Source organism: Rhinatrema bivittatum, chromosome 6, assembly GCF_901001135.1.
Source record: "Rhinatrema bivittatum chromosome 6, aRhiBiv1.1, whole genome shotgun sequence".
In the NCBI taxonomy this organism is placed as follows: domain Eukaryota; kingdom Metazoa; phylum Chordata; class Amphibia; order Gymnophiona; family Rhinatrematidae; genus Rhinatrema; species Rhinatrema bivittatum.
This window is the reverse complement of record NC_042620.1, coordinates 135,919,727-135,947,200: the sequence shown is the minus strand read 5'-3', so window position 1 is coordinate 135,947,200 and position 27,474 is coordinate 135,919,727. Positions and strand designations below refer to the sequence as shown.

Genomic DNA, 27,474 nt, shown 5'->3' with positions numbered 1-27,474 from the left:
AAGATTTAAAACTCTTTAAAAAAAATGTAAAAACATGTCTCTTCATAAAAGCTTTTAACAGTGAGAGTGGGGAGTAAGGAATACTAACGAACAAGAAAAAGAACTCTGACACACAGTGAAAGTCAACAAACAGCAGTTATCCCTCCTTTATTATTTTTCTCATACCTAAAGATTAATTTAAGAGAGTACAGTATATCTCATATATAGATATTCTATTAGTCATATAAATGGAATTTCCAATCCACGATCCAGATAGCGTATATTATTTGAATCATGTAACCGAAAATTTATTGGCACCTACTAGCTAATTTATAATCTTAACCAGACTTATTTATGTGCCTATCTGTAAACCGTTGTGATGGTATACCACTAAACGACGGTGTAGAAAAGATTAAAATAAATAAATAAAATAAATAAACCACATTTAGCAGAAAGGTCATCCCCAGCCTGTACAAGCAGTGTCGCAGTCGCATGCAAGCGCTGCTAGCTAAGGCAGAGGGGAGAGTGCATTTCACCTGCGATATCTGGACCGCCATGAATGCTGCACACTCTTACCTATCCCTGACAGCACACTGGTGGGACCTGGCTGAGGCAGGGGCAGCCAGCAGTTCTTTTACTGAACAAATATCAGGGTGGAGGTGGGCTTTGCTGCATACCCACCTGATGGACCAGGCCCATACCACAGCCAATATTCTAGCATGCATCAGACAGATGCTGGAGGGCTGGCAACTACACCAGCAAGACAGGAATCCTCAGGCAGGGTTCTTTGTCACAGACAATGGTGCAAACATGGTTAAGGCAATAAACGACGGGCGCTTTCACAACATCCAATGTTTTGCACACACTCTGCACCTGGTAGTAAAGTCAGCTCTAGGGTTGGATTCCAATGACAAAGAGAATGAATACCTGCATAGGTTAATACAGAAGGGCAGGAACATAGCAGCGCACTTCCACAGAAGTGTGAAGGCAGGGCAGGTTCTCTGACAAAAGCAGACTGATTTGGAGATGCCTCACAAGCATCTCATTCAAGACATTGCCACCCAGTGGAGTTTCACCTTTATGATGCTGGAGAGGTTAGTGGAGCTGCAGACACCCCTTCATGAACTTTCTGGTACAATGGACATAGGTGGGCATCATGATGGGCATCATGATTGGTTAGTCATGAGTCAGCTGGTAAAAATCCTGCAGCCCTTCAAGGATGTCACGGAGGAGCTGAGTTCCAGAAGTGCCACCTTGGCTGACATCATCCCTATAGTTAATCTCCTGGATGAACATTTGGAGGCCTTTAAACAGGAAGAGGGAATGACAGTTGAGGTGCTGCATTATCTGGACGTTTTGCAGCAGCAGGTAGAAGACAGATTAAGGTCTTTAACAGCACAGAACACATACATGCTTGCCACAGTCTGTGATCCCCGTGTGAAAGGGAAACCTCGCCCTATAGTACAATTGTCTTTATTGGTGAAGGACCTGCTGTTAGCAAAAGTCCATGAACAGGAGCGCCATAGGCAGAGACAGATTAGGTATGAAGCAGAGGTGGAAACAGCGGGCACTTCAGAGAGTTGTGCTGCTAGCCCAAGCAGGAGCAGCACTCTGTCAGCGACACAGAGTACCTCCTCCTCCACTTCAGAATGCCAAAGGCATATTGCCCATAAAGATTCATCTGTTGTGCAACGGGCAAGAGAGAAAGCAGCTGGCATGAGGGACTCTCAGCCCACCCAAGCAAAGGTGACACCAGCACATCTGTCAGTGACACGCTATCTCTCAGAGCCGACAGAGAACATGCAGACAGATCCGCTGGCATACTGGGCACACAAGTCCACTGTCTGGCCATATCTAGCCAAAGTGGCTCAGAGAGATCTGTCATGTCTACCAACCAGTGTGCCCAGTGAACGTGTCTTTTCAATGACAGGGGATATCATGAGACCTCACTGCTGAAGGCTGGCATCAGAGTTGATGGAAATGCTAGTGTTTTTGAAAGTAAACCTGCCTTTTCTTGGGTTTCCAAATTTTCCCTGTGAATTGCAAGATGAATTAAAGCAATTGAAAGCCTTGCAGCAGCTCCAACTGCCTCCTATGCTCCAGATAATTTAAGCACTGCAGCACATGTACCTGACCTGAAACTCTGTGCCTGACCATCCACTGTCCAGGCCGTATGTCCCTACAAGGACCTGACCTGAAACGCTGTGCCTGTCCGTCCACTGTCCAGGTCTTATGTCCCTAGGTGGGATTCACCTCTGTCCTCGACTGCTGTGCCTGTTCATCCAGGCTTTATGTTTCTACAAGTGTTTGACCTCGATTGCTGTGCCTGTCTGTCCAGGCCTTATGTCCCTATGAGGGATTGACTCTGTCCTGTATTGCTGTGCTTGTTCGTCCAGGCCTTATGTCCCTATGTGGGATTGACCTCGATTGCTTTGCCTGTTCGTCCAGGCCTTATGTCCCTATGTGGGATTGACTCTGTCCTGTACTGCTGTGCCTGTTCGCCCAGGCCTTATGTTCCTACAAGGGTTTGACCTAGATTGCTTTGCTTGTACATCCAGGCCTTATGTCCCTAGGTGGGGTATACCTCTGTTCTCAAATGCTGTGCCTGTTTGTCCAGGCCTTATGTTCCTACAAGGGTTTGACCTCGATTGATTTGCCTGTCCATCCAAGCCTTATGTCCCTATGTGGGATTGACTCTGTTCTGTATTGCTGTGCCTGTCTGTCCAGGCCTTATATTTCTACAAGGGTTTGACCTCGATTGATTTGCCTGTCCATCCAGGCCTTATGTCTCTACGTGGGATTGACTCTGTCCTGAATTGCTGTGCATGTTTGTCCAGGCCTTATGTCCCTACAAAGGTTTGACCTCGATTGCTATGCCTATCAGTCCAGGCCTTATGTCCCTAGGTGGGGTATACCTCTGTTCTCAAATGCTGTGCCTGTCAGTCCAGGCCTTATGTTCCTACAAGTGTTTGACCTCGATTGCTGTGCCTGTCAGTCCAGGCCTTATGTCCCTAGGTGGGGTTCACCTCTGTCCTTGAATCCTGTGCCTGTATGACCAGGCCTTATGCTCCTACAAGTCTTTGACCTTGATTGCTTTGCCTGTTCGTCCAGGCCTTATGTTCCTACAAGTATTTGACCTCGATTGCTGTGCCTGTCATGCCAGGTCTTATGTCCCTACGTGGGCTTGACCTCTGTCCTCGACTGCTTTGCCTGTTCGTCCAGGCCTTATTTTCCTACAAGTGTTTGACCTCGACTGCTATGCCTGTTCGTCCAGGACTTATGTCCCTAAGTGGGATTGACTCTGTCCTCGACTGCTTGCCTGTTCGTCCAGGCCTTATGTTTCTACAAGTGTTTGACCTCGATTGCTGTGCCTGTCAGTCCAGGCCTTATGTCCCTACGTGAGCTTGACCTCTGTCCTCGACTGCTTTGCCTGTTCGTCCAGGCCTTATGTTCCTACAAGTGTTTGATCTCGATTGCTTTGCCTGTCCGACCAGGCCTTATGTCCCTACGTGGGATTGGCCTCGATTGCTTTGCCCGTTCATCCAGGCCTTATGTCCCTATGTGGGATTGACTCTGTCCTGTATTGCTGTGCCTGTTCGTCCAGACCTTTTGTCCCTATGTGGGATTGACTCTGTCCTGTATTGCTGTGCCTGTTTGTCCAGGCCTTTTGTCCCTATGTGGGATTGACTCTGTCCTGTATTGATGTGCCTGTCCGACCAGGCCTTATGTCCCTACGTGGGATTGACCTCGATTGCTTTGCCTGTTCATCCAGGCCTTATGTCCCTACAAGTGTTTGACCTCGATTGCTATGCCTGTCAGTCCAGGCCTTATGTCCCTAGGTGGGATACACCTCTGTCCTCGAATGCTGTGCCTGTCAGTCCAGGCCTTATATCCAGTCCTAACGGCTGAACCCTCATTGGAAACCTCAGTCTCTGGCAATTCAAACTAGTAATCCTTCATAGCATGGATCCTTAAATAAAACAAACAGTTTCCTTTAGTTTCAGGGCAGAGAAGAGAACTTCCTCCGTCTTGCTTATGAAGTCATGATCTGTTTGCAAATGCTTATTTCCTAACAATTTGTACCATTATACACTCTAGGGGCCAACCCATTCCAGGGAGCACTTTCCTGCTCAAAGGAATGGGAACTCTCGCTGTTGTTGCAGCCTATTTCTTACCACCTGTTGACCCATGTTCAGAACAAGAAAAGATCTCCAAGGTACTTAGACTGTGGCAAACACAACACAGTGAGACCATGCTCACAGTGAGACCCTGCTCCAGGTCGCCACGCTTTGAAGGCTCGTGCTTCACTCTAGGGGCCAACCCATTCCGGGGAGCCCTTCCCGGCTCCAAGGAAAGGGAACTCTCCCCGGGTGTAGCCAGCCTGTATCTACCCTCTGCCTCTGTGCCTTGCTGCCATACACCAGATGACTCATTCAACTCCTTGTGGTGTTCTGGCCACTATCATGGTTGCTCAGGGTGTTGGTGCTCTTCTTTCTGCTTGCTATGTTCCTCCTTCATTGTGCTTCAGGATGTTGATGCCACTTGTCTTGCCGCTTTGCCTGACGTGCTGCCTTCGAGGGTTCATGCATCTGTTATTGGTGCTCTCTTTTGAAGCTGTGGTGTGTTTTTGACACTCTTGCTGCTGCTTTGTGCCTCTATTAAAGCACTCTTCTTGCCACTCCTGGTACCCCTTTGCCCCTTTATTTTATTTATTTATTTATTTGCTTTTTTTTATACCGACATTCAATTCAAAATATCACATCGGTTTACATTGAATCAAATTGTCATCAAATAATATTGAGGACATAATACACTAAAACAGTTCAAACATTAAGTATGGAACTAAAAAACATTAGATTTAAAAAAAACCCAACATAGATTAAAAGTAGATCTATATAAAACAATAACCTATTGTTCTAAAACAAATTTAAGTATCTAACGAAAATAAAAGGAAAAACTATAGAAAAGGGATGTAATCCATGTTTTAAGGTTTTTTTCTAAAGGAAGGTGTAGAAGGGTCGGTCCTTAGTGGTGATGGTAGGGAGTTCCATAGTGTATGACCAATTATAGAAGCAGCCCGGTTCAGAGTAGCTGTTTTGTGAATTTTTTTGTTGGGGGGAATAGTGAATAACCCTGTGTCTGTTGAGCGTAGATTTCTAGTGGAAATACATTGATATAGGGGTTTTTGTAACCAAGATGAGTAATCATTGTATAATAGGGATGTGAATCGTTTTTTGACGATTTAAAATATCGTCCGATATATTTTAAATCGTCAAAAATCATTAGGGCCACGATACAATACCAATTCCCCCGATTTATCGTTAAAAAATCGTAAATCGGGGGAAGGGGGAGGGCAGGAAAACCGGCACACTAAAACCCCCTAAAACCCACCCCCGACCCTTTAAATTAAATCCCCCACCCTCCCAAACCCCCCCCCCAATGCTTTAAATTACCTGGCGATCCAGCGGTGGTCCAGAACGGCGGAGGTCCGGAACGGCCCCCTCAATTGCATCGTGTTGTCTTCAGCCGGCGCCATTTTGCAAAATGGCCGCCGCAAAATGGCGGCGGCCATAGACCCAAAATGATTCGCCACAGGAGGTCGTTCCGGACCCCCGCTGGACTTTTGGAAAGTCTTGTGGGGGTCAGGAGGCCCCCCCAAGCTGGCCAAAAGTTCCTGGGAGTCCAGCGGGGTTCCGGGAGCGATTTCTTGCCGCGAATCATTTTCCGTACGGAAAATGGCGCCGGCAGGAGATCGACTGCAGGAGGTCGTTCAGCGGGGGTTCCGGACCGCCGCTGAACGACCTCCTGCATTGGGGGGGTGGGGGTTCGGGGGGGTGGGGGATTTAATTTAAAGGGTCGGGGGTGGGTTTTAGTGTGCCGGTTCACGATTTTAACGATTATCACGATAGTTTACACACCCAAACGGCAACAATACGATTCCCTCCCCCTCCCAGCCGAAATCGATCGTTAAGACGATCGAGGACACGATTCACATCTCTATTGTATAATGCTTTATGGATAAGCATAATTATCTTATACAGTGATCTAAAAGTGATGGGAAGCCAATGTAATTGGTTCAAGATTGGAGTAATATGTTCAAATTTTCTACAACTTGTTAAGGATCTGACGGCAGCGTTTTGAAGAAGTTGAAGAGGTTTAATTGTGGAAGCAGGCAAACTTTAATGTACCTTAGGCTATTCATGCCACTTTGGTGCCACTTTGCCACAGTCTAAGTACCTTAGAGTTGTTTTGTTGTTCTGATGATTGATCCCCAGACATTTCATCAAAATTGATAATAAAACACCAATTCTGCAGCCAAAAATAGGCTGCAAATACTTCCCTCATTGACTTTATTGGGAACTGGAAAACGAATGCACGTATCAATGTATTGGGGCGCCATTGTATGAATGCAACGAATATGCCTCCCAACAAATATGTATCCCGAATGCAAAGAATACTTTCTGGCTGCACATTCCTAGTCTCAACTATATAAACTATATACCTTTCTGTCTGCCTCAACTCCTCCAGGTCTGCCACTCTGGCGTCCAGACATAAAATGTGTTCTCTATCAGGACAAAACTGTAAAGTGCGCTCAGCCAAGCACACTGTTTCACACATGGTTGGACATGTGTTTTCAATGCGCATCCACTACCCCTTATACTGTAAGGAGTTTAGCACACCCTCTGACTTAATATCCTAGCGATATTAAGTCAAAGGAACCAAAAATGTTAAAAATAAAAATTAAAAAAAAAAATGTGCCGGCCGGTCAGGTTAGGCAAATGGATGCTCAATTTTAACGGCATCTGTTTTCCTAACCCTTAGCTGTCAGCGAGTTCGGAAAACCGACGCTCGTAAAAATAAGCGTCTGTTTTCTGAACCCACTGACAGCCACCTCTCCTGGGTTTCTGCTAATAAGGAGTCATTAGGGATGTGCTATTGTCCTTAGTGCCTCCTTTTTAGCGTGACCCCCTCATTTAAATATAGTATCGCATGCCCAGGAGAGGTGGCTGGGCGTGCGTTGGGAGAGCGGGCACTCAACACGAAGTGCTCATTTTCCTGCACTTCTTATTGTATTGGCCTATATGAGAGCCAGGAGCTCTTTCCACTGGGTACAGACATAAAACAATTCACCAATAGGTAGATAATCATACATGTGGCATTCGGTGCAAAAGACTAGATAGCCCCCAACTCATTGCTGAACTTCTGTCAGCACCTTAATTTTATTAAGTTGATAAAGTTTTAAAGCTGATTATGGAGTAAGTAGGTCTCTCAATTTAAGGGATTTTATATTATTTGATATCCTTTAAAATCTAATATTTTTAATTTGATAACTTTGAGGCCAATATTCTGTAAGTTGTTTAATGGATAAATTATCTGGCTAAAGTTTGCTGGATAACTTGTCCAGTATATTCAACAGGATAAATGTCCCACTGAATAGACTTATTTAAAATTATCTGGCCTCATATAACACTCATATAACACTAACAAGCCATTGGTTGAATATGGTCAGTTAGATCTAAAGTTATCCTGCCTCATGTGGCTGGATATCTTCAGAGATATCTGTCTAAGTAGCATACCTTAAAAAAAAAAAAAAAAAAGGCACCAAGTTGTGGGCCTCCTGGTCCAATGCTCACTCTCTCATCACCTGTCTCAACTCCCCTCTCCTCTGATCACCAAAAAAATGGTCCCCAATCTTTAAAAAATACACGAAAGTGCAAGATGTAATAAAGTGTTCGATGTAATAATAATAATTTGTTTAACCTTGGTTCAATGTAAACCGATGTGATATGTCTGTTCATGAATGTCGGTATAGAAAAGTGCTAAATAAAAGTAAGAAGATGAGTGCTGCCATCCTGGGCCTCCAGTCCGCCTCCTCTTGGCTAAAAAATATTAGCTTTATCTCTTCTGGCCCCCCAAACATTCACTCACCCCCCCCCCCCCCCCCAGCCAGGCAACCTCCCATTCACCCAGTTACCATTCAAATCGCACCTCTTGATCTGCCAGGATGGCTGTGCTAAGCACAGCCATCCTGGTTCTTACTTCGGTAATAATGCTGGAAGTGTACTGTGCAGTTTAGAAGTATGTATCCAGTGTTATTACCTAAGTAACACTGGAAGCATATAGCACATTTCAAGACCCCATAATAAACCGAGTACAAGAAAGAAAAAAATGGAGGAAAAATTTAAAACAAAATACAAGGAGACTTTGACAATGCTGAGTACAATTAATACTCCAACTCCAAAGCACCCCAAAACTAATTAATTTGTCACAGAAGATGTGTCTACAAAAATGCATCTAGATGGACAGGGTCAGAAAATATAAAAAGTTCCCCGATGGACAATAAACAACATTTCCTATTTCATTTCATAATGTTTTCAAAACAAAATGGAAGAAAAAACAACAAAATTTCATTGTTTCTTCCATTTCATTTTGAAAGTTTAAAAAGAATAGAAAAAAAATCTCCCTTTAGAAGCCCTGAGACTTTTATGAGGCCTTCTGGGCCTCCAATCCCCTTCTCTGTGCATCCCCTCTCCCTCCCAAAACAAAGAGTTGGAGATGGGAACCACACCAGCTTCCACTTATCCCGTCCATAGGGGTCTATCGTTCTAGGAGGACATGAGATATGTTCAATCGCCTCTTGCCCCTAGCTTCTCTATAATTCAAATGTTGCAGACTGGCTCTGAGACTGGCTCCATATTGTGACATAAAATGGTGACATTTAATGGTTGACCAGTGCCATTTTCTTGTCAGATCCTGTTGCCTCACAACACATCCCCATCAATAACACTGGGGTCTATCACATCCTGCTGCCTCTTGATATGTCCCTATCAACAACACTGGGGTCTGTTACATCCTGTTGCCTCCTGACACAGTCCCATAAACAACATTGGGGTCTAACTCAGCCTGATGCCTCCTAATATGTCCCCATAAACATGGGGTTCTTCACTCCTCCTACTTCTGACACAATTGTAAACAGGTTTAGGGGTTCAGGGATCTGTCTACTACAAGACACTGCCAGCTGCCCTCCCATCTTACTTGCAATCCTATGTCAAGGAAAAGACCATGTGTATTCTCCTCAGAAATAAACTTTATTTATCAGATTTGGCAAGACATTGCATTTAGAAAATAACAACAGTTCCTATCTCTAACATCCTGGCCAGTAAGCACCAGTTTTCCCTACAGAAAATTCTGGGTCATGGGTGGTAACAAAACATCTTTAAAGAAGAAACTGACATACCATAATTAGTTATCAACACAAGATGTTAACACAAAATTGTGAATGACCATTATATATGGGCACAATGTGTTCTGTGGACACACATTATTCAGTGTGCTTAGCACATCAACTTCTTGCCACAATATTTAATCATCGGTCATTTTTAGGTTTTTTTCAAGTGATGCAATATTAAAGAATTTTTGAGAAATAATAAAGTATTTTTCCACGTAATAAAGAATTTGCCACAATATTCATCCACTATATTATAAATAATGCTATCTTGATTTAACTTGTATGATGTTATAAGCCCAACGAATAGATGGCAGATTTAAACTGCAAACAACGCCCAACATGGTCCGTGTTTCGGAAAGTGGGATTCCTTCTCAACAGGGCTCATTATAAGTCAACTTTTAGACTTGTACGTGTCCACAGAACACATTGTGCCCATATATGATGGTCATTCACAATTTTGTGTTAACATCTTGTGTCGATAACTAATTATGGTATGTCAGTTACTTCTTTAAAGATTCTATTTCTACTACTACCATACCGAGAATGTAGATAAATAGTGACACTATTTTCATTTGTGAAATTGTTTGGTAACAAAACATGCCATAAACTTTAGCCTGCTAAAGGTATCAATACTTATGGCTAACTTTCCCCTGATTCCAACTTTCAGGTGATACCTCTGTTCACCTCTGAAGCAAGTTCGGCTGGAGAGCTGAAGAATGTGGGCAGGGGAAAGGCTTGCTTCCTTGGCTTGGTGATGGCAGAGCATGCAGGCTGTGCAGGAAGGAGGCTAGCTTTTGGCTCTGGTGTTTGCTGGCTATCTCGGCTGGTTCTCACCCTTCCTCATCTATGACTCCATATCACTTTCCGCACCTAAGCTGGAGTCTCCTATCTCCAATCACCTGGCCACACCTAGTCTTCTCCCTTCTCAATAGCAGGGAGGGCTGGTTTGCCTCTGGCCCCCTTTTGCTTCCAAGGAAACCTCAGCAAAGGTTCTCGCTCTCTGGGTTTTCACCCCAGGTTTGTGTTCAGGGTTTGTGCCTCCTCTTCCTCTGGGGGTCCATTGCTTGCCTCCCTGCTCCCTTTTGGTTTCAGGGTCACTCTCCTAGGGGGGTCCCTTCTTTTTTCCTTTCTTTCAGGGCTCTCCCAGGGGGTCCATTCTTCCTTCATTTTTTCTTCCTTGCCCCACTGTCTTATATTTCCCAGCTAATAAATATGCATAAGCTCATATAGAACCTTGTGGTAGGTGGAGTATATTTTGCTACATTGCAGGTCTTTTCCAGCTCTCCATTACTTCCAGGGGGGTCCTGCTGCATTATAGGTCCTTTTTTCCCTCCCATTCCTTCAGGGGAATGGGAGGGGGAAAAGCTGTATGACAGAGTGTCAGCATTGTCTCAGGCTAGCCCCCCTCTTCCTTACAAGGATGGGAGTCTTCAAACCCTTCTGTACTCTTCTTTGATTGAACCATGACTCCTGCTTAGGTTTAAGTCATATTGTCTCTTCTGTCTGGTTTTTTTATTTGCACGGGAACTGACAAATAGGCACATCTGATAAGGTATCCTTCAGTGTATCAAGACAAGGCCTCTTGTTTCTACTGATGAAATGCAATACAGTTTAAAATTCAACTGGTTAAAATTCCTTCTCTTGCTGTAAAAGCATCTGGGGCCTGTCAGAATTTGGCTTATACATAGCTAATATAATTCATATATGAGCTTCTGTGGTAAAACAGTGATATCTCCCTACATTTTCCTCTTCTTAAGTAAGATGAGTCAGCAATAGAGCTTATCTCACTTAAGCCTATCTGCTACTATGCAGGCTTCAGTTGTATGACATATATGACCATCAATGATGAAATCATCAACATGAGGTAGGAATAATGCAACAATAATATTTATCATAGTACTTATAAGGAATCATAATAGTAATAATAGCATGGGAGTAATGTAATAATGTAATAGATTTAATAATAAGGAATAAAATAATCATTATGATGAGGAAAGGTAAAAGGTATAATGAAGAAAAATAAATGAATAATAGTAATAGGAAATATATATGGGTGATAAGAAATAAGGAAATAATGTAGTTCTCACGTGGTGCATGCTGTAGAAATATGAGGTAGAGATCTCATCTCAGACTTGAGATAGAGTGTGTCTGCAACCCTCCTTTTCCAAGTCTGGAAAGCTACAAAAATTGATCACTGATTATCTCATACCTCATATGGTTCCAGAGATGAGGGCTGAGGGAGGTTTCGCAAGAGTATAGCTTTACGGCGAGACCTTTCCCATATGTGTCTCATTAGGGTCATTACCCTGATAAACAGGGTGATTGAAAATAGCAAGTGGGCTACGATTACCATGGCTAAAGCAGGTAAGGCATAAGACTATATACAGTTTGTAAAATATCTTCATCTCTGTAATCAGCTATTTCTGCGTGTCTTGGTCTTCAGACAGTTCAGTGTGAGAGTCTTTATAGCCTAAATGATATACCAGGTTTTCATTAAAATTGATTTAATGGCCCCAAAACACATCTAAGATTTCTACTTCTGTGGAAATTGGGTCTGGTTCTAGATAGTATAAGACACACCCCCTACAGTAACTATTGAGTTCTTAGGTACTGTGACTAAATAAACATTACTAGGTAAGGGAACCTTAATGATAATATCATATAGGATTTAATCATGGCTGAATGGTTAAGGCAATGTGTTAGAAATCCATTGGGAGTTTCCCTGTGCAGGTTCAAATCCTGCTGACTATAGCTAGGAAAGCTTATTTTGAATCCAGGGGGAGCACTGAGAGGAAAGGATCACCTAGCAGGTGGCTGAAAGGAATCAGTAAGTTCTGCTTGGGAAATTCTTTTAAAGTATTGGGGAGAAGTAAACTATTGGGGTATATTATTAAGTGTGTTTGTTTTTTAAATAGTCAGTAAGACAACTTATAAACAGAAGTTAGTGTTTGTTTTTTAAATAGAAAGGAAGCTAATAAACAGAAGTTAGTGTGTGTTGTTTTTGGGTTATTTTTTAAATAGTAAAGCAGCTAATAAACAAGTTAGTATGTTTGTTTTCCCAACCCTCCCACCCACACCAGCTCATCTTTTATTTTATAGACAGGCGCCACTTTCATGCACACACAAAAAAAAAATCAGCCTATAACTTCACTTCATGAATTCTCCACACCTTATGGAGAGTTTGATCATTCCTTTGTAGGCCACTACCAGATATATAATGAATACACTAATGCATTTAAAGGACCCTAATTAGACACATTCCTACTCCCATAGCAACCTAAAACTTAATTAGGAACTGATCAAATTTGAGATGAAGGCAGCAGACCAGCAGCAAGAGGGGGGGGCCTCCCTGTCTTTTGCACCAAGTGCCATGTGTATGATTTTTTACCTACCAGTGAGAAGTTATATGTGTGCATCCGATGCAAAGAGCTCCTGTCTCTCAGAGAACGAATCTGATCTCTGGAAGCTAGAGTGGCAGACTTGAAGGAGACAGATAGGTATATAGATGAGAGCTTCATGGACATAGTAGCCATGACTGGCTTGGTGGATCCTGAGGGCTAGGTTGAGAACTCCAGCACCAGAGGACAACATTTTAATTATTAGGGATGTGAATCATTTTTCAACGATTAAAATTATCGTCCGATAATTTTAAAATTGTCTTAAATCGTTAAAGAACACAATACAATAGGAATTCTAACGATTTATTGTTAAAAAATCGTTAATCGGGTTAGTACGCACTAACGGGAGTTAGTGCGCACTAACAGAAAATGATACAAATTGACACTTTTCAGGTCAGTTAAGGTCAGTTTAGGAATGAATATGTATTCCTATTGGCTGGCTGCCCTCTTATTTATTGATGTTACCAAGGTTCACATTGAGGTTATGGTTGGGGGGATGGGAAATGGAAATGGTTGGTAGCTTGACAAAAAAAGTAATGTGATCAGTCAATGTCACTAGAACTTGTGCCCTTGTGATCTTCCTGCATGCAGTGCTGTATCCCTGATACTGGGAGTGTTGTGATCTTCCTGCATGCAGTGCCCTATCCCTAATACCAGGAGTGTTGTGATCTTCCTGCATGCAGTGCCCTATCCCTGATACCGGGGGCGTTGTGATCTTCCTGCACTGAGCAGGGATACGGCACTGCATGCAGGAAGATCACAACACTCCCGGTATCAGGGTTAGGACACTGTGTGCAGGAAGATCACAACACTCCCGGTATCAAGGATAGGGCACTGTGTGCAGGAAGATCACAACACTCCTGGTATCAGGGTTAGGGCACTGCGTGCAGGAAGATCACAACACTCCCGGTATCAGGGTTAGGGCACTGTGTGCAGGAAGATCACAACACTCCTGGTATCAGGGATAGGGCACTGTGTGCAGGAAGATCACAATACTCCCAGTATCAGGGATACGGCACTGCATGCAGGAAGATCACAACACTCCCGGTATCAGGGATAGGGCACTGTGTGCAGGAAGATCACAACACTCCCAGTATCAGGGATATAGCACTGAGTGCAGGAAGATCACAACACTCCTGGTATCAGGGATAGGGCACTGTGTGCAGGAAGATCACAACACTCCCAGTATCAGGGATAGGGCACTGTGCAGGAAGATCACAACTCTCCCAGTATCAGGATACGGCACTGCATGCAGGAAGATCACAACACTCCTGGCATCAGGGCTAGGGCACAAGTTCTAGTAACATTGACTGATCACATTACTTTTTTTGTCAAGCTACCAACTGTTTCCATTTCCCATCCCCCATATATTGTCAGTGGGAACCTTGGTAACATGAATAAATAAGAGGGCAGCCAATAGGAATACATATTCATTCCTAAACTGACCTTAACTGACCTGAAAAGTGTCAAATTGTATCATTTTCTGTTTGTGCGCACTAAGGGGTAGATTTTCAAATAGCGCAATTTGGCGTAGTTTTGTTGGCGCATCAGGCGCAAACAAAAGTATGCTGGATTTTAGTAGATACGCGCGTAGCCGCTAAAATCCGAAATCGGCGCGCGCAAGGCTATCGATTCCGTATAGCCGGCGCGCGCCGAGCCGCGCAGCCTACCTTCATTCCCTCCGAGGCCGCTCCGAAATCAGAGCGGCCTCGGAGGGAACTTTCTTTTGCCCTCCCCTCACCTTCCCCTCCCTTCCCCTACCTAACCCACCCGCCCGGCCCTGTCTAAACCCCCCCCTTACCTTTGTCGGGGGATTTACGCCTCCCGGAGGGAGACGTAAATCCCTGTGCGCCAGCGGGCCGCTAGCGCGCTGGGACGCAACCTGGGGGTAGGTCCGGAGGGCGCGGCCACACCCCCAGACCACCCCGGGCCGTAACCATGCCCCCGGGCCCGCCCCCGAAATGCTACGTCCCGCCCCGAAAACCCTGCACGGATCGGGCCCGCCCCCGACACGCCCCCGATACGCCCCCTCGGAGAACCCCGGGACTTACGCGAGTCCCGGGGTCTGCGCGCGCCGGTAGGCCTATTGAACATAGGCGCACCGGCGCGCAGGGCCCTGCTCTCCTAAATCCGGGCGGATTTAGGCGAGCAGGGCTCTGAAAATCCGCCCCAAACAATGGTTAGTGCGCACTAACTCCCGTTAGTGCGCTCTAATCGGAAAAAACGATTTTTTAACTAAAAAATCGTGCCAAACACGATTTTCTTCTCCTGCCAGACGATTTCGATCGTTAAGACGATCGGGCACACGATTCACATCCCTATTAATTATATACTGAATGTCTTCCCAGTTGTACACTAGAGGAGGCAACAAGAATTCCTGTGAATAGGGCTTAATTAATAGTTTATTTTTTCTCTACAGCCTGCTCGATAATAAGTCATGCATGTGTCAGAATGAGAAAGAAATGCTGACCTATCAGCTGCAAGATATTTTCAACCCAGACGAGATTGAGCTTGTCAAAAAAAGAAGAAAGATGGAACTGAGTCATTTTCAGAGAAGGTAAATAATTTTCTTGGAATGATGTCCCTCTGCAGATTTGAGGAGCTGAGTGCCACAGAAAGACATGGCTCTTGTACCATAGTATAGGACAAGATGGAGCAGCATTTATTTATTTATTTATTCATTCATTCTTATTAACCACTCATGCAGGGAAACCCTGGTTGGTGCGATGTACAAGTTTAAACAGATCAATTTACAACTCAATAAAACAATACATAATAAAGCTACATTAACAAACCATACAAATTTAAAAAACATTAAAGTAAACTAAAATTAATTAAAATTACCTACCCTAGGCCATAGAATTTTATAGCATTTAGTATGCTATAAAATCCTGGCAGTCTCAAGATGGATTCTCATTCTTTTCTGCGTTTGAAACAATTTTTGGCTAGCTGGGGGGAATTAATGAGATGGGCTGTGTATTGCACAAGAGAGAGGTGGCAAGAAGAAGGGAGTGTGCACTGAACAGGTACTAGGAAGTTGCAGAATAAAATATTTTTAAATAAATTAAATAAATTAATAAAGAGGTGGGAGCTTAAGACATAGTAACACAATTTGTGTCTATGATCCTGATCCAGGGCCATTGCAAGGGTATTAGGTGCCCTAGGCAAATTTTCAGTCTTGTTTTCCTCCCTTTTATACCCATGCCTATTAATGGCAGCTCTGGCACAGCATCCCCCTCTCTCACCCTACTCAACATCCACCTCTCACTCTTCTCTCACCGTCTGCCAAGTCCTATATCTTCCTCCCTTTGCCTCTGTCCACAGCACCTAGTATCCTTTCTCTCCCTCTCTCTCTGTTCAGCATCTATCTGAGCATTGTCCTCTTTATTCCTTTCACTCTCTGTTGAGTACAACAGCATCACCCTAATCTCTGTATCCCTTTTTTGCAGTGTCAAGTATCTTCTCTCTTTCCACCCTCTACCTGCCCAGAATCTTCTCTCTCTTTCTCTACCCCTCCCACACCTGTCCAGCACTTGCTCACACTTACTCTCTCACTCTTTCTCCACTCACATATTACCCTCTCTCTCTCTCTCTCCACTTAACTCAACATGCTCTCTCCACAACTCTTTTACCCACTCAGCTTCCTGTTTGAACCCACCCTTCACATATACCCAGAATCCATTCACTTTTCTCTTGGGGTGCTGTGCCTTAAAAGTGGATAGGTAGCATATTGAAATCTCCAAGCTTTTTGCCATGCCACAAATTGTGGCACATTAGGCAACCACCTAGTTCAGCAAATGGAAGAATATTCTATAACCTCTCCCCCCACCCCCCTCTTGGTTTAGATGTTTCTAATACAGGGTGTCACAGCAAACGTCCCTGGGGCCACTGTCTCCTGGATATCTCTTTCTTCTCATTTGCACCATCCAAAGCACTACAGTAAGCGACAGTAGTATAACAGGTACACTGTCACTCGAAATTGATATCAGCCAATCAGGTTTATGTCCAGTCTAAGCCCCACCCATTCTCAGCCTACTCCCACCCAAAACTCTGCCCATGCTCCTCCCACATCGGTCGGCCAATGGCATGGATACCCTGTCAAATGGTAAGGGCAAAGGCCATCTGCGCCATTTTGATTAGTGGCAGCCGACGGCCCGGGAGCGGGAGATCGCTCCCGGGACCCCCACTGGACCACCAGGTACCTGTAAAAAGATTTGGGGGGGGGGGGAAGCTAAGGGATTCGTTTTAAAGGGTTGGGGTGGGTTTTTTGTTTATCGGCTTGGGCGCAGCCGATAAACAAAACCGCGATCGGGCCGGACGGAAAAAAAACCCACGATGTGAATCAGAACCGGAATCAGAACAGATTCCAGTTCCGATTCACATCTCTACCTTCCATAGACTATTTGGAAGGGAGAAGACTGGGTGCTGGCCGAGACGTGGGAGTTGAGGGCAAATTCACCCCAAGGTAAAAGTGCCAACCGGCTGGTCTGAGGTCAGGAAGCCAGAAGAATACACGACAGCCAGTCCGAGGTCAGGAAGCCAGAAGATCAATCCAAAGGGAGAAGGCCAGGAAGAGGAACGGGCAGGCAGGATCTGGAACAGGAAAGCTGGAGCAGGAACAGAGCACAGGAACAGGAACACGCTGGAACAGGAGACCAAATCAGAACACAGAGGAAGCAGACCTGTAGCCAAGTCGCCTGCTGCAGGTATGAGCTGGTTTAAATGCCAGCAGGCTCTGACGTCAAATAGGAGGAGCTGCTGATGATTTCCTGCCGCGGGCCCTTTAAGGCCCCCCAGGTGGCGCGTGCATGCACTAGGAGGAAGCCGGGGAGGGGCAAAGTCGCAGGGGCTGTCACAGGCGTCCCATGGTAGGGAGGCCTGTGACAGCTCCGGTGGTGTGGAGGACCCGGCGACTGGCCTTCTTTCAGTGGTCCTTCTATACACTCTAGCTGGCCCAAGGGTCCACATTCTCAACAACTACTATCTAGTCCAAACTAAAGATGGTAAATATTCCTATGGATAAACTCCAAAGTACTATGTACTACTTCCAATCAACCCGAATATAAGATGTCTTCCATTATAAATCGACTGTATCTTCTCCTACGTTAACTGCTGGATCAATATTCTTCCCAAAAAGTGTACTAAATGGAAGAATATTGATCCAGCGGTTACCGTAGGAGAAGATACAGTCGATTTATAATGGAAGATATCTTCCATTTGGGCTGATTGGGAGTAGTACATAGTACGTTGGAGTTTATCCATAGGAATATTTACCATCTTTAGTTTGTACTAGATAGTATTGTGTTTTGTCCATTTATTCCATTTATCATCTTAAGAAATATGAAAGGAATCTACATATTGGAATAAAAACATACTGACATGTAAATTGTACACACAAGGGTGTGAGATTTTGTGTGGTTGTTATTATATGTATGGAAAGTTAATGGACTACATTAGATGAAAAAATTACCTATTTTAATGATTGATGTTACCAGCTGTAACATCATGTATAATTGGTGTTAAAACTATTTTGTGGTAGTATAAGAAATATAGTTTGATGTTCCTGTGTTTATAATTATTGATGATATATACTGTACCAATCTGTGGATTTCATGTGTGAAGTATGTTTTTAAGGTATGGATGTAGTGTGAATGTGTTGTGTGTGGCATTTTATAATGTTAATGTGGGTATTTGAATTATGTTATTTGGTTGAATAAATATAGACTCTCATTAAGTTCATTTGTGATGCTTATTTGTGTATGAGAGTCATGTGTAAATCCACCCATATTTAATTTATCTGTTACTGCACCACATATATGTAGTAGTGATGCCAAAGGATTAAAAAAAAAAAAGAGATTGTTCTTTCTCTCTATCAACTGGATGAGGGACCAAACCCAATCATTCTGAAATGGTGTAGCAGGAAAGAAAGAGTGAGTTTTTTAAACTAATTTGAGAACAAATTTTCTTTCAATATAAGATAAAAGGAAAATTAATTTATCGTTGAAGCAGAAATGTGGAAATGAAGTGACTGACAAAAGTTTATGAACTGTAATAAATACCAATAAGCTTAAAGAAACAAAAGTGAAAATGTAATAGTTTCATTTTTTTGTACTTAACAGTCTCTTTTAAAAGATTTGTCCCTCACTGACAGCTGTCCAAAGCTTTAAGTCACTATTTGGGTGATTAAGTTGTGAAACTTGGCAAATTTAGGATAAATCAATTGGCTAACTTGAAAGGAATTAAAGTTAAAACATTCCTTTCTTAGAATAAGAAAAAGGTGACTTTTTGTTACCTGCAGCAGATTTCAATCCTTTCTCTGTGCTAGCGGAATACTAATAAACTGACACTGAAGCAGCAGTGCCAGCATAAGAAGGAGCAATGACAGATCTGTATTAACGATAAGTGGCTGACTAAAAGGATTTTTTGTCCAAAGAGGAAAAATTCCTTAATAAAGGTAATGAATTGGGGAATTACAGCCTATGGATAAACAAAAAAAGAACTTAACAGAAAAAGGCAGGGAAACATATCTTTTCTTTTACTTAGTTTCACAAAAATCACCTAGGTATCCAGTGAATAAGCTACATACTATAGCTTACGAAAGATGGACATGAGAGAGTCATAAAGTTTTTCTTAGTGAGTTTGTAAAGACAGAGTATCGGATACCAGAACAGGACAGAGACCAGGGACATAGAAGGTTGGTACCCTAAGTAACCAGGTTCTGAATTTGTGAGCAATATTCTGCACAAACACTAATTTCTAGTCAGCTATTCTACTTGTAGTGACTGAGCTAATTCCACTCCTTAGGATAAAAGGGAGAAAAACACTTTCATACTTCTCTGAACCCACATAATTTGAAGAAGCGTAATATCTCTGCAAGAAGAAAATATATATATCTTTTAAGAAAGAATCTTATTGTGGACAGGGGTTAAATAAAATAGAAACAAATATAATTTCCTGTTTGGTGACTCTAGCCCCTGGCATTGTGAGATACTTTGATACAGTCAGGGCACTTGTGGACCCAGGAGTTAGGAGATGATTAGGGCTGAAATTCTGGAGCTGCCATGGGGAAGTGGCAAGGCCTCTCATGGGGCTCCAATGGGCCTGGTTCAGGTAGCATGGTACTGTTTTCCAGCAGCTGTGTGCTGTGGTGGTAGAGATGCTGCGGGAATAATGTGAAAGTTCCCCACAGTCTTGCAGTGGCCAGGAGGAGCCTTAGAAGAGTGATCCATGACGCTGCTCAGAGTCGCAGGAGCATGAAAGGATCTCCTGCGGCAATTTAGAAGCTGCAGAAAAAGCAAGCAGTGCGGCATAGGAAGCTACCACTACCAATGCTCCCACCAAAGATGGGGTGGGCAGTGAATTAAAAAATTAAACACACTGCAGGAGGGTGACCAAAGACATCAAGGGCCTTAGGAAAGCCCACAGCGCAATAGTAGCAAGCAGGCCTTAATCCCGCTGATGTCACTGATGATGTTAGCATTCAACAGGTCCTGGCCTGGAGAAGAATTAAAACTTTAAAAACAGGCAAAAATAGATAAAAATAAAATTTAAAAAGCCCCGATTTCAGCCGGGAAGACCTAAGAGAGGGTCCCATGAAAGTTTTATGTCCCAAGAAGCATCCTGGTGATCCCTGTGCCAACAGGTTTATATGGAAATTAACTAGGCAAGGAACTATTTACAATAGAGATATTACAGAAGCAGGGATAGTTCCTATCAGAAAAACTACAGTCTAACAAAAAGAGTAAGGTGTGCACATTTCAAAAAGTGGTTATCCACATGTAGGCATTCACAACAGCCTTTTAATCATAGTTAAACAGTCTAATTAAAGAGACATGATCTTATTTTACAATCAAGTTTCATAGAGAGGGACAGAGAACTTTGCAAAGAAGGATTACATATCTATCAGCAGAGTTATGTATTGAAAGTAATTTGAGAATAACTTAACTTTTTCCTGCCAGCTGATTTTTCTAAAATAAAATGTATTTATTGGTAAAATTTAAGTCATATATATTACTGTGTAAATTCACTGTAGCTTTTACCATCTACTGAACTTCTTTCACTTTACTGGAAACCCAGAAGCCTTATTCCTTGACCACCAATATGACAACAGGGAAGGAAGTTCACAGCTACATAAGACCAAAGGTCTATCCTGTTTCCAGCAGTGGCCAATCCAAGTCACAAGTACCTGGCATGTACCCAAACATTAACTAGAACTCAAGCTACTATTCCTTATTGATTAATAGCAGTTTATTCTTACATTACATTGGTTGAGAAATGAAGAGAAAGTATTACTAAAAAAATCTATCTGGTCACAGTGCTCTATGTTGTAAAATTAGACCTATAAGAAATGTAAGTTATAGTATTTAAAATTCAGGAGTTTCAGTTAACTATAACTATAGAGTACTGTTACTAAGTTTTATAACAAGTACTTATTATTAAATATAAAATTTAAAATGTAATGTGAAATTGTTTATTGAATTATCATCGCTCTTCTACTAGCCACATCTTTAGACAATAAAGCAAACTAAATAATATCCTCTGACAGATGATTTTTTCTTTTCAATAATCCAGCTTTATCCCTGCTTCCCCTCTCAACCTCTGGGAGAGCCTTGTATTAGGTGGGTTATAAACCTATCTGGTAGGGATGTGCAGAGCAAAATTTTATGTTCATATTTTTTATGTCCGAAAGGGGGTCCCACTTGCGGCCAATATGGACATAAAAAAAATCCAATGAGTTGGGTATATGTACATATGTGCAAAAAAAAAATTTAAACCCCCTCACCCTCCTTAATCCCCCCCCCCAGACTTACCACAACTCCCTGGTGATCGAGCGAGGAGTGAGGACGTCATTTCTGCAATCCTTGGCGAGAAGCATGTGACGTCGGCGGCACGTCGAGTGACGCGGCGTCACGTGATTCCCGGCGAGTTCGCGCCGGACGGCTCGTTCGGCCCAAAAAGAACTTTTGGCCAGCTTGAGGGGGTCAGGAGGCCCCCCCAAGCTGGCCAAAAGTTCTTTTTGGGCCGAACGAGCCGTCCGGCGCAAACTTGCCGGGAATTATGTGACGTCGGCGTCACGTGATTCCCGGCTCGTTCGCGCCGGACGGCTCGTTCGTCCGGCGCGAACGAGCCGGGAATCACGTGACGCCGACGTCACATGATTCCCGGCAAGTTCGCGCCGGACGGCTCGTTCGGCCCAAAAAGAACTTTTGGCCAGCTTGAGGGGGCCAGGAGGCCTCCTGACCCCCCCAAGCTGGCCAAAAGTTCTTTTTGGGCCGAACGAGCCGTCCGGCGCGAACGAGCCGGGAATCACGTGACACCGGCGTCACTCGACGTGCCGCCGACGTCACATGCTTCTCGCCAAGGATTGCAGAAATGGCGTCCTCACTCCGCTCCATCACCAGGGAGTTGTGGTAAGTCGGGGGGGGGGGGATCAAGGAGGGTGAGGGGGTTTATATTTTTATTTTGGCTCAACAATCGCGATTTCCCACATATCGAACATATCTATGTTCGATATGTGGGAAATCCGATCGTTTATGTCGAATCAATTTTTTAAGTAAAAAAAAAAAATGAGTTGCGTTTCACTAATGCGGTCAATCCGAATGCACACCCCTACTATCTGGGAAGAGCGTAATGGTGAAGACCCCCCGGGTGGGTAAGATAATGGATCCCTATAATAACATCCTCATTATACCTTGATCACCCCAGTAGGATATGGAGAAACACCCCCTCCCCCAAATATGGTTTCCAGAAGGGTGGAAAAGAATGACATAGGGCACCTTCTTTCTTGAGTTTTAAATCTAATATTTTGTAGTTACATAATTTTGAGTGAATAATGGCATATGAAAATCTATCCTTAGCCACCTTCTTAGCATTCTCTGTATTCTTTTTTCCCTGATGTGAGACTTTTCTGGCTTTCCTGCAGGTATGCGTTTCAGGATCAGAAGGTGCTCCTAGCTGAGCCAAACTCCCCGCTGAGTTACCCTATCCATGGAGTAGAAGTAAATCCCCTTCATACCATTTTGGTCCCAGGTATCACTGTTTTGCTCAAACATGAACTCCAGTTCCAAACCAAAGTCCTGGATGTTCTCTCCTGAAAATAGAACCCTAAGATTGCTAAGTTGCAGATAGAATGATGATGTATATGTTTTTTGGTGGGCATCTAATAGTGCTGTTGCCTCAATCTCCTGGTTCTAGTATTGCTGTGTTCTTGACAATGAACTATTTTATTGCTATGGAATATATTCATGTCTTGGATAGTTGAGCAAGTCAGCAATCTATGCCATAGATAAACGTTAGCTTCTAGGGGTGGGCATTCGTTTGCAACAAAATAGGAAATACCGATATTTTCTGTTTTGTTGCATTTTGGAATTAAAAATAAGACTTGATAGGAAAAAACACAAAATATCATGTTGTTTTTCCTATTTTGTTTTTGGGGGGGTGCCAAAAAAATCAAGTTAGGAAAAAAATCTCCAGAACCTGCCCTAACCTTTCCCATTTATTATAATATTGAGGACCCCCACCAGCAGATCCTTCCACCCACCCTAACCCATACTCCTGACCCCCCAGGACTCAACAAAAACTCTTGGTGGTCTAGCAAGGGGTCCAGGATCAAACTCCCACTCCCGGGCCAGCAGCTGCCATTAGTGAAATTCACACTGGCCATTTTTTTATACCGACCTTCATAGTAAATTACCATATCGGATCGGTTTACAGTTTAACAAAGGGAAAAAACTAGAGTAACAAATTCACGTAAACGAAAGTTAACAATAAGTAGGAATAAGTCAAAGTTACAATCAACAGGGGGCGAGAACTTGGAAGCTTGCAACAAGCTGGAAAGAAGAAAGGCCAGTAAAAGTAATTTTACCATAGCGTGTACAAGTTAAAAAAAAATATATATATATAAAAAATATATATATATAAATACCGAAAAAAAGAATACCATTATACCATCATCACATCATTAACACTTTCTGCTTGGGACTCATAGCACTTGTCTCTGATACAGCTGCTAGATTCCCACCAGAGGAGGGATGCCACTTCCTTACTGATAGAACTGTATTGGGAAAAGCTCAAGGGAGGACTGATAGCTGGGCTAAAAAGGAATTGGGATTTGAGCTATGGGATAATAGACTATGAAGAGACCTGACAAAACAGGATCTGAATAAAGGAGGGTCCTGACTGGATTGTGGGAGTATAGGAAATATCTGACAAAACTTTTCTGTTCTAGAAATATCTTTATAGTAATTTTAATCTGTGTTGCCCCTAGGACTAAGAATCCATAGACCAGATGATGAAATGTTTGGGGTAAGTATAGAATTACGATATTTGAAAATCTGAGAATGCCACTGCACATGAATGTAGTGAATTAGCAGTTTGATTATCTATGACTGTCTTGTGAACCGTTGTGATCTTTATTAGGAATGACGGTATATAAAATGCTTAAATATATAAAATAAATAAAATAAATCTTCAATACCACAAGACAGTAATTTTATTTCACTTTATATGGTAGGTTTTTATTTCCCATATGAGGAAAGGCTAAAGAGGTTAGGACTGTTCAACTTGGAGAAGAGAGGGCTGAGGAGGGATATGATAAAAGTCTTTAAAATCATGAGAGGTCTAGAATGGATAAAATGTGAATCAGTTATCTAATCTTTTGGATAATAGAAGGCCAAGGGGGCACTCCATGAAATTAGCAAGTAGCACATTTAAAACAAATCGTAGAAAATTCTTTTTCACTCAATGCACAATTAAGCTCTGGAATTTGTTGCCAGAGGATGTGGTTAGTGCAGTTAGTGTAGCTGGGTTTTAAAAAGGTTAGGTTAAGTTCTTGGAGGAGAAGTCATTTGACTTAGGGATTAGCCACTGCAATTATTGGCAGCAGAGAACACATATATTATTGCAGGAAACAGCTAGCTGGTAAGGCTTTTTTAAATTGCAAATTTGCAAAACCCACAGAAGCAATAAAATTAGGACTCTTACTGCAATGTAAGTATTATCTTAATCTAATGGGAAATTGGACTCAGACAGCAACCAATAAGGGCCCTGACTTGGACGGTTTGGGAAACGGGGATGACCTGTATGGTGCAGCAGATGCTAACATAAGCTTGCTGGGCAGACTGTGTTGCGGCGGAGGTGGACCCTTGGACCGAGGTGAGGTTGATGCAACCCATAGGTAGGGACCTATGGGTCCCCACTGTCGGCAGGCGGAATGGGCTGAAGGGCAGAGGCAGCTGGAGCTTCACCTATACCAGCCCTCATTCCCAGCAGGTTGAACCTTGGGTGCCGGGGCCGGCAGGACTTAGGTGGGCCTCGAGGGTAGCTAAAGATGAGAGATGGTTCAGCCCAGAGACAGTAGCCAGTAGGTGGCATAGTCCTATCCTGGACTGGATTTGATACCGAACTTGGGTGCCAAAGGAACTAGGAAAGACTGGATGCGTTAGAGCAAGGGAAGACCTAAGCCTTATAAGTCTAAATCCAGAGGATAGGCGAAGATCAGGGCCAGCGACAAGTAGGAGTTGAGGCAAGTAACATAGAACTCTGGACTCAAGAAAATCTATGGCATAGTCATTCATAGCAATGGTCAGGACACAGAGATAGCAAGCATGATCAGACAAAGCAATGGCCAAGGCACGGAGAAGGCAGTCATGGTCAGATGAAGCAATGGTCAAGGCATGGAGAAGGCAGGCGTGATCAGATGAAGCAATGGTCAAGGCACGGAGAAGGCAGGCGTGGTCAGACGAAGCAATGGCCGAGGCACGGAGAAGGCAGGCATGGTCAGACGAAACATTGGTCAAGGTCCAAGCAAGTAATCTGGAAGAAGCAGAAGTCGAGAATTCGAGGCCCGGTGGCAACTAGGAGCAAGGGACCTGTTGCAAAGGCAAAGCTTCTGTGGAACACTGGAGTATATATACTATGCAGGGTATGACTTCATCATCTGGGGTCCGCAGCCTGGTTCCTGCTGTGGGCCCTTTAAAAGTCCTAGTGAGTCGCGTGCGCCTAGGAGGGCGGGTCGGCTGAGAAAGCAGCGATGGCATCTCTGCCGCGCTGCAACGGCACCAACCACCGGCAAGGCTGCCGCGAGGGAGGCAGCGCTGAAGGCGCTCCCCCCACGACGGAAGGGACTGGAGTCTATCTCCTGTCACGGCAGAAGGTGAAGAAGGCTGGCCATGGTTATCGTGGCAGGCGGACATAACAGTACCCCCTCTTCAAGGCCCCCTTTCTGGTAGTTTTGTAGGCAGAGACATAGGTTGTCCGCAACTTCGGGTACATTGAGAGACTTTCCCCTCTCCTTTTTGTTATAGGAGGACATGTAGATTCTGGATTTCTTCTTCCTTGAAGGACAGGAGGGACACAAATCCTTTCATAGTTTGCTTGTGTTCCCTTTCTAAGGCTTCGTATTCGGCCGTCCTATGTGACAGTTGCTCCTTCAGCTGTGTAAAGATGGTATTTAAAAGATTCTTGCAGAGGAAGTTGAAATTAGTCTGAGTCTCCTCATGCTTGGATTTCATGCTTGGATTTGGATGATTAGGTAGAGTGGTAGCCACAATCAGAGAGCAGGAAGGCTCCTCCGGTTCCAAACAGGTTTTTTAACATTGTGGGCCCCACTGAATAAGGTCTGCTGAGGTCCAATCGAACTGTGGCTGATGTCTTTGTAGCCACAGCAGGCCTAGTATAACTGGGTTCACAGCCTTGGGAAGGACGTAAATGGTAATGAGCTCGGTGTGATCAGGTCCTACCGTTAGTGTCACAGGATGTGTAACTCAAGTCACCAATCCGGAAAGGAAGTCTCCATGGACAGAGGCTAGAGCCAGTGGTGAAGTCAAGGAGCACGTGGAAATTCGGTATTGGTCCACGAGGTTTTGCTGGATAAAATTGCCCCCGCACCGGAGTCCACTAGGACCTGGGTGGTGAAGCAGATAGAGGATTGTTCCAGGGAGGCTGGTAGTAGAAACAAAGGTGATACTGTAGCTAGACCAAGGGCTATCAAATCCATGATTCCTCGACGCGACAACGGTTCCTTTTTCTCAGGCCATTGAAGACAATGGTGACCTTGGTTCCCGCAATACAAACAAAGGGCGAGTTGGCGACAGCGGGGTTTTTCTTCCTACAAAATATGGGAACGGCCCAGTTGCATAGGTTCTTCAGCAGAGTTTTCCAAGAGCAGTAGACAGTTCCCAACAGAAGGGAGTGGGGTCCTAGGGTGGATCCTCTGAATAGACCGGTTTTCTCGGGCCCGCTCCTAGAGTTGTCGGTCTAATTTCCCAGTTAAGTCAATTAGACCTTCAAGGGATGCAGGAATCTCTCGTACAGTGAGTTCGTATTTAAGCCTGGGTGCCAATCCTTCCAAAAAAATGGCATGTAGACTGTCCCCCTGCCAGTTCAGCTCTGTGACCAACGTGCGGAACTCAATTCGCAATCGGTCAAAGAGCGAGTCCCTTGTCTTAACTGCAACAAGTTGGAACCCATCGAGGGGAGCCTACCAGGTTCATCAAAAATTTGCCTAAAGGCAGCCGTAAACTGGGGAAGATTAGATAGCAGAGGATCGGAACATTCCCACAGTGGAGAAGCCCAGGTCAGGGCCTTGCCGTCCAATAGAGACAGAATAAATGTTGTCTTGACCAAGTCGTTCGGGAAAAGTGCGGACTGTAGAGTAAAATGCATCTGACATTGGTTTAGAAAACTCCAACATTGTTTGGGGTCTCCTGAGTAGTGCGGCGGTGCCGGCAAGGAGATGACTGCCCGTCTAGGATCGGGAGTTGGCACAGAGGCCGCCAAGGATGGTAGTGGTGCATTGAACTGTGGCATGGAGTTTTGACGAGCAGCAAGACGATTTACGTCCGCTACTACTACCTCTAGGGTCGCTTG

The 27,474-nt window shown here is 43.9% G+C and overlaps 1 protein-coding gene across 5 annotated transcripts in view; it reads left to right on the top strand.

Annotated features, from left to right (window-relative positions):
• B4GALNT2 (beta-1,4-N-acetyl-galactosaminyltransferase 2) overlaps window positions 1–27,474 on the top strand; it is a 412,142-nt gene that overhangs the window by 228,531 nt on the left and 156,137 nt on the right. For all 5 annotated transcript variants that reach the window (XM_029605962.1, XM_029605961.1, XM_029605960.1 and 2 more), the window contains exons 3-5: window positions 15,026–15,163; window positions 22,529–22,635; window positions 23,873–23,910. In XM_029605962.1, coding sequence (XP_029461822.1) covers window positions 15,026–15,163; window positions 22,529–22,635; window positions 23,873–23,910 — 283 coding nt within the window. The remainder of the gene's footprint in view (window positions 1–15,025; window positions 15,164–22,528; window positions 22,636–23,872; window positions 23,911–27,474) is intronic.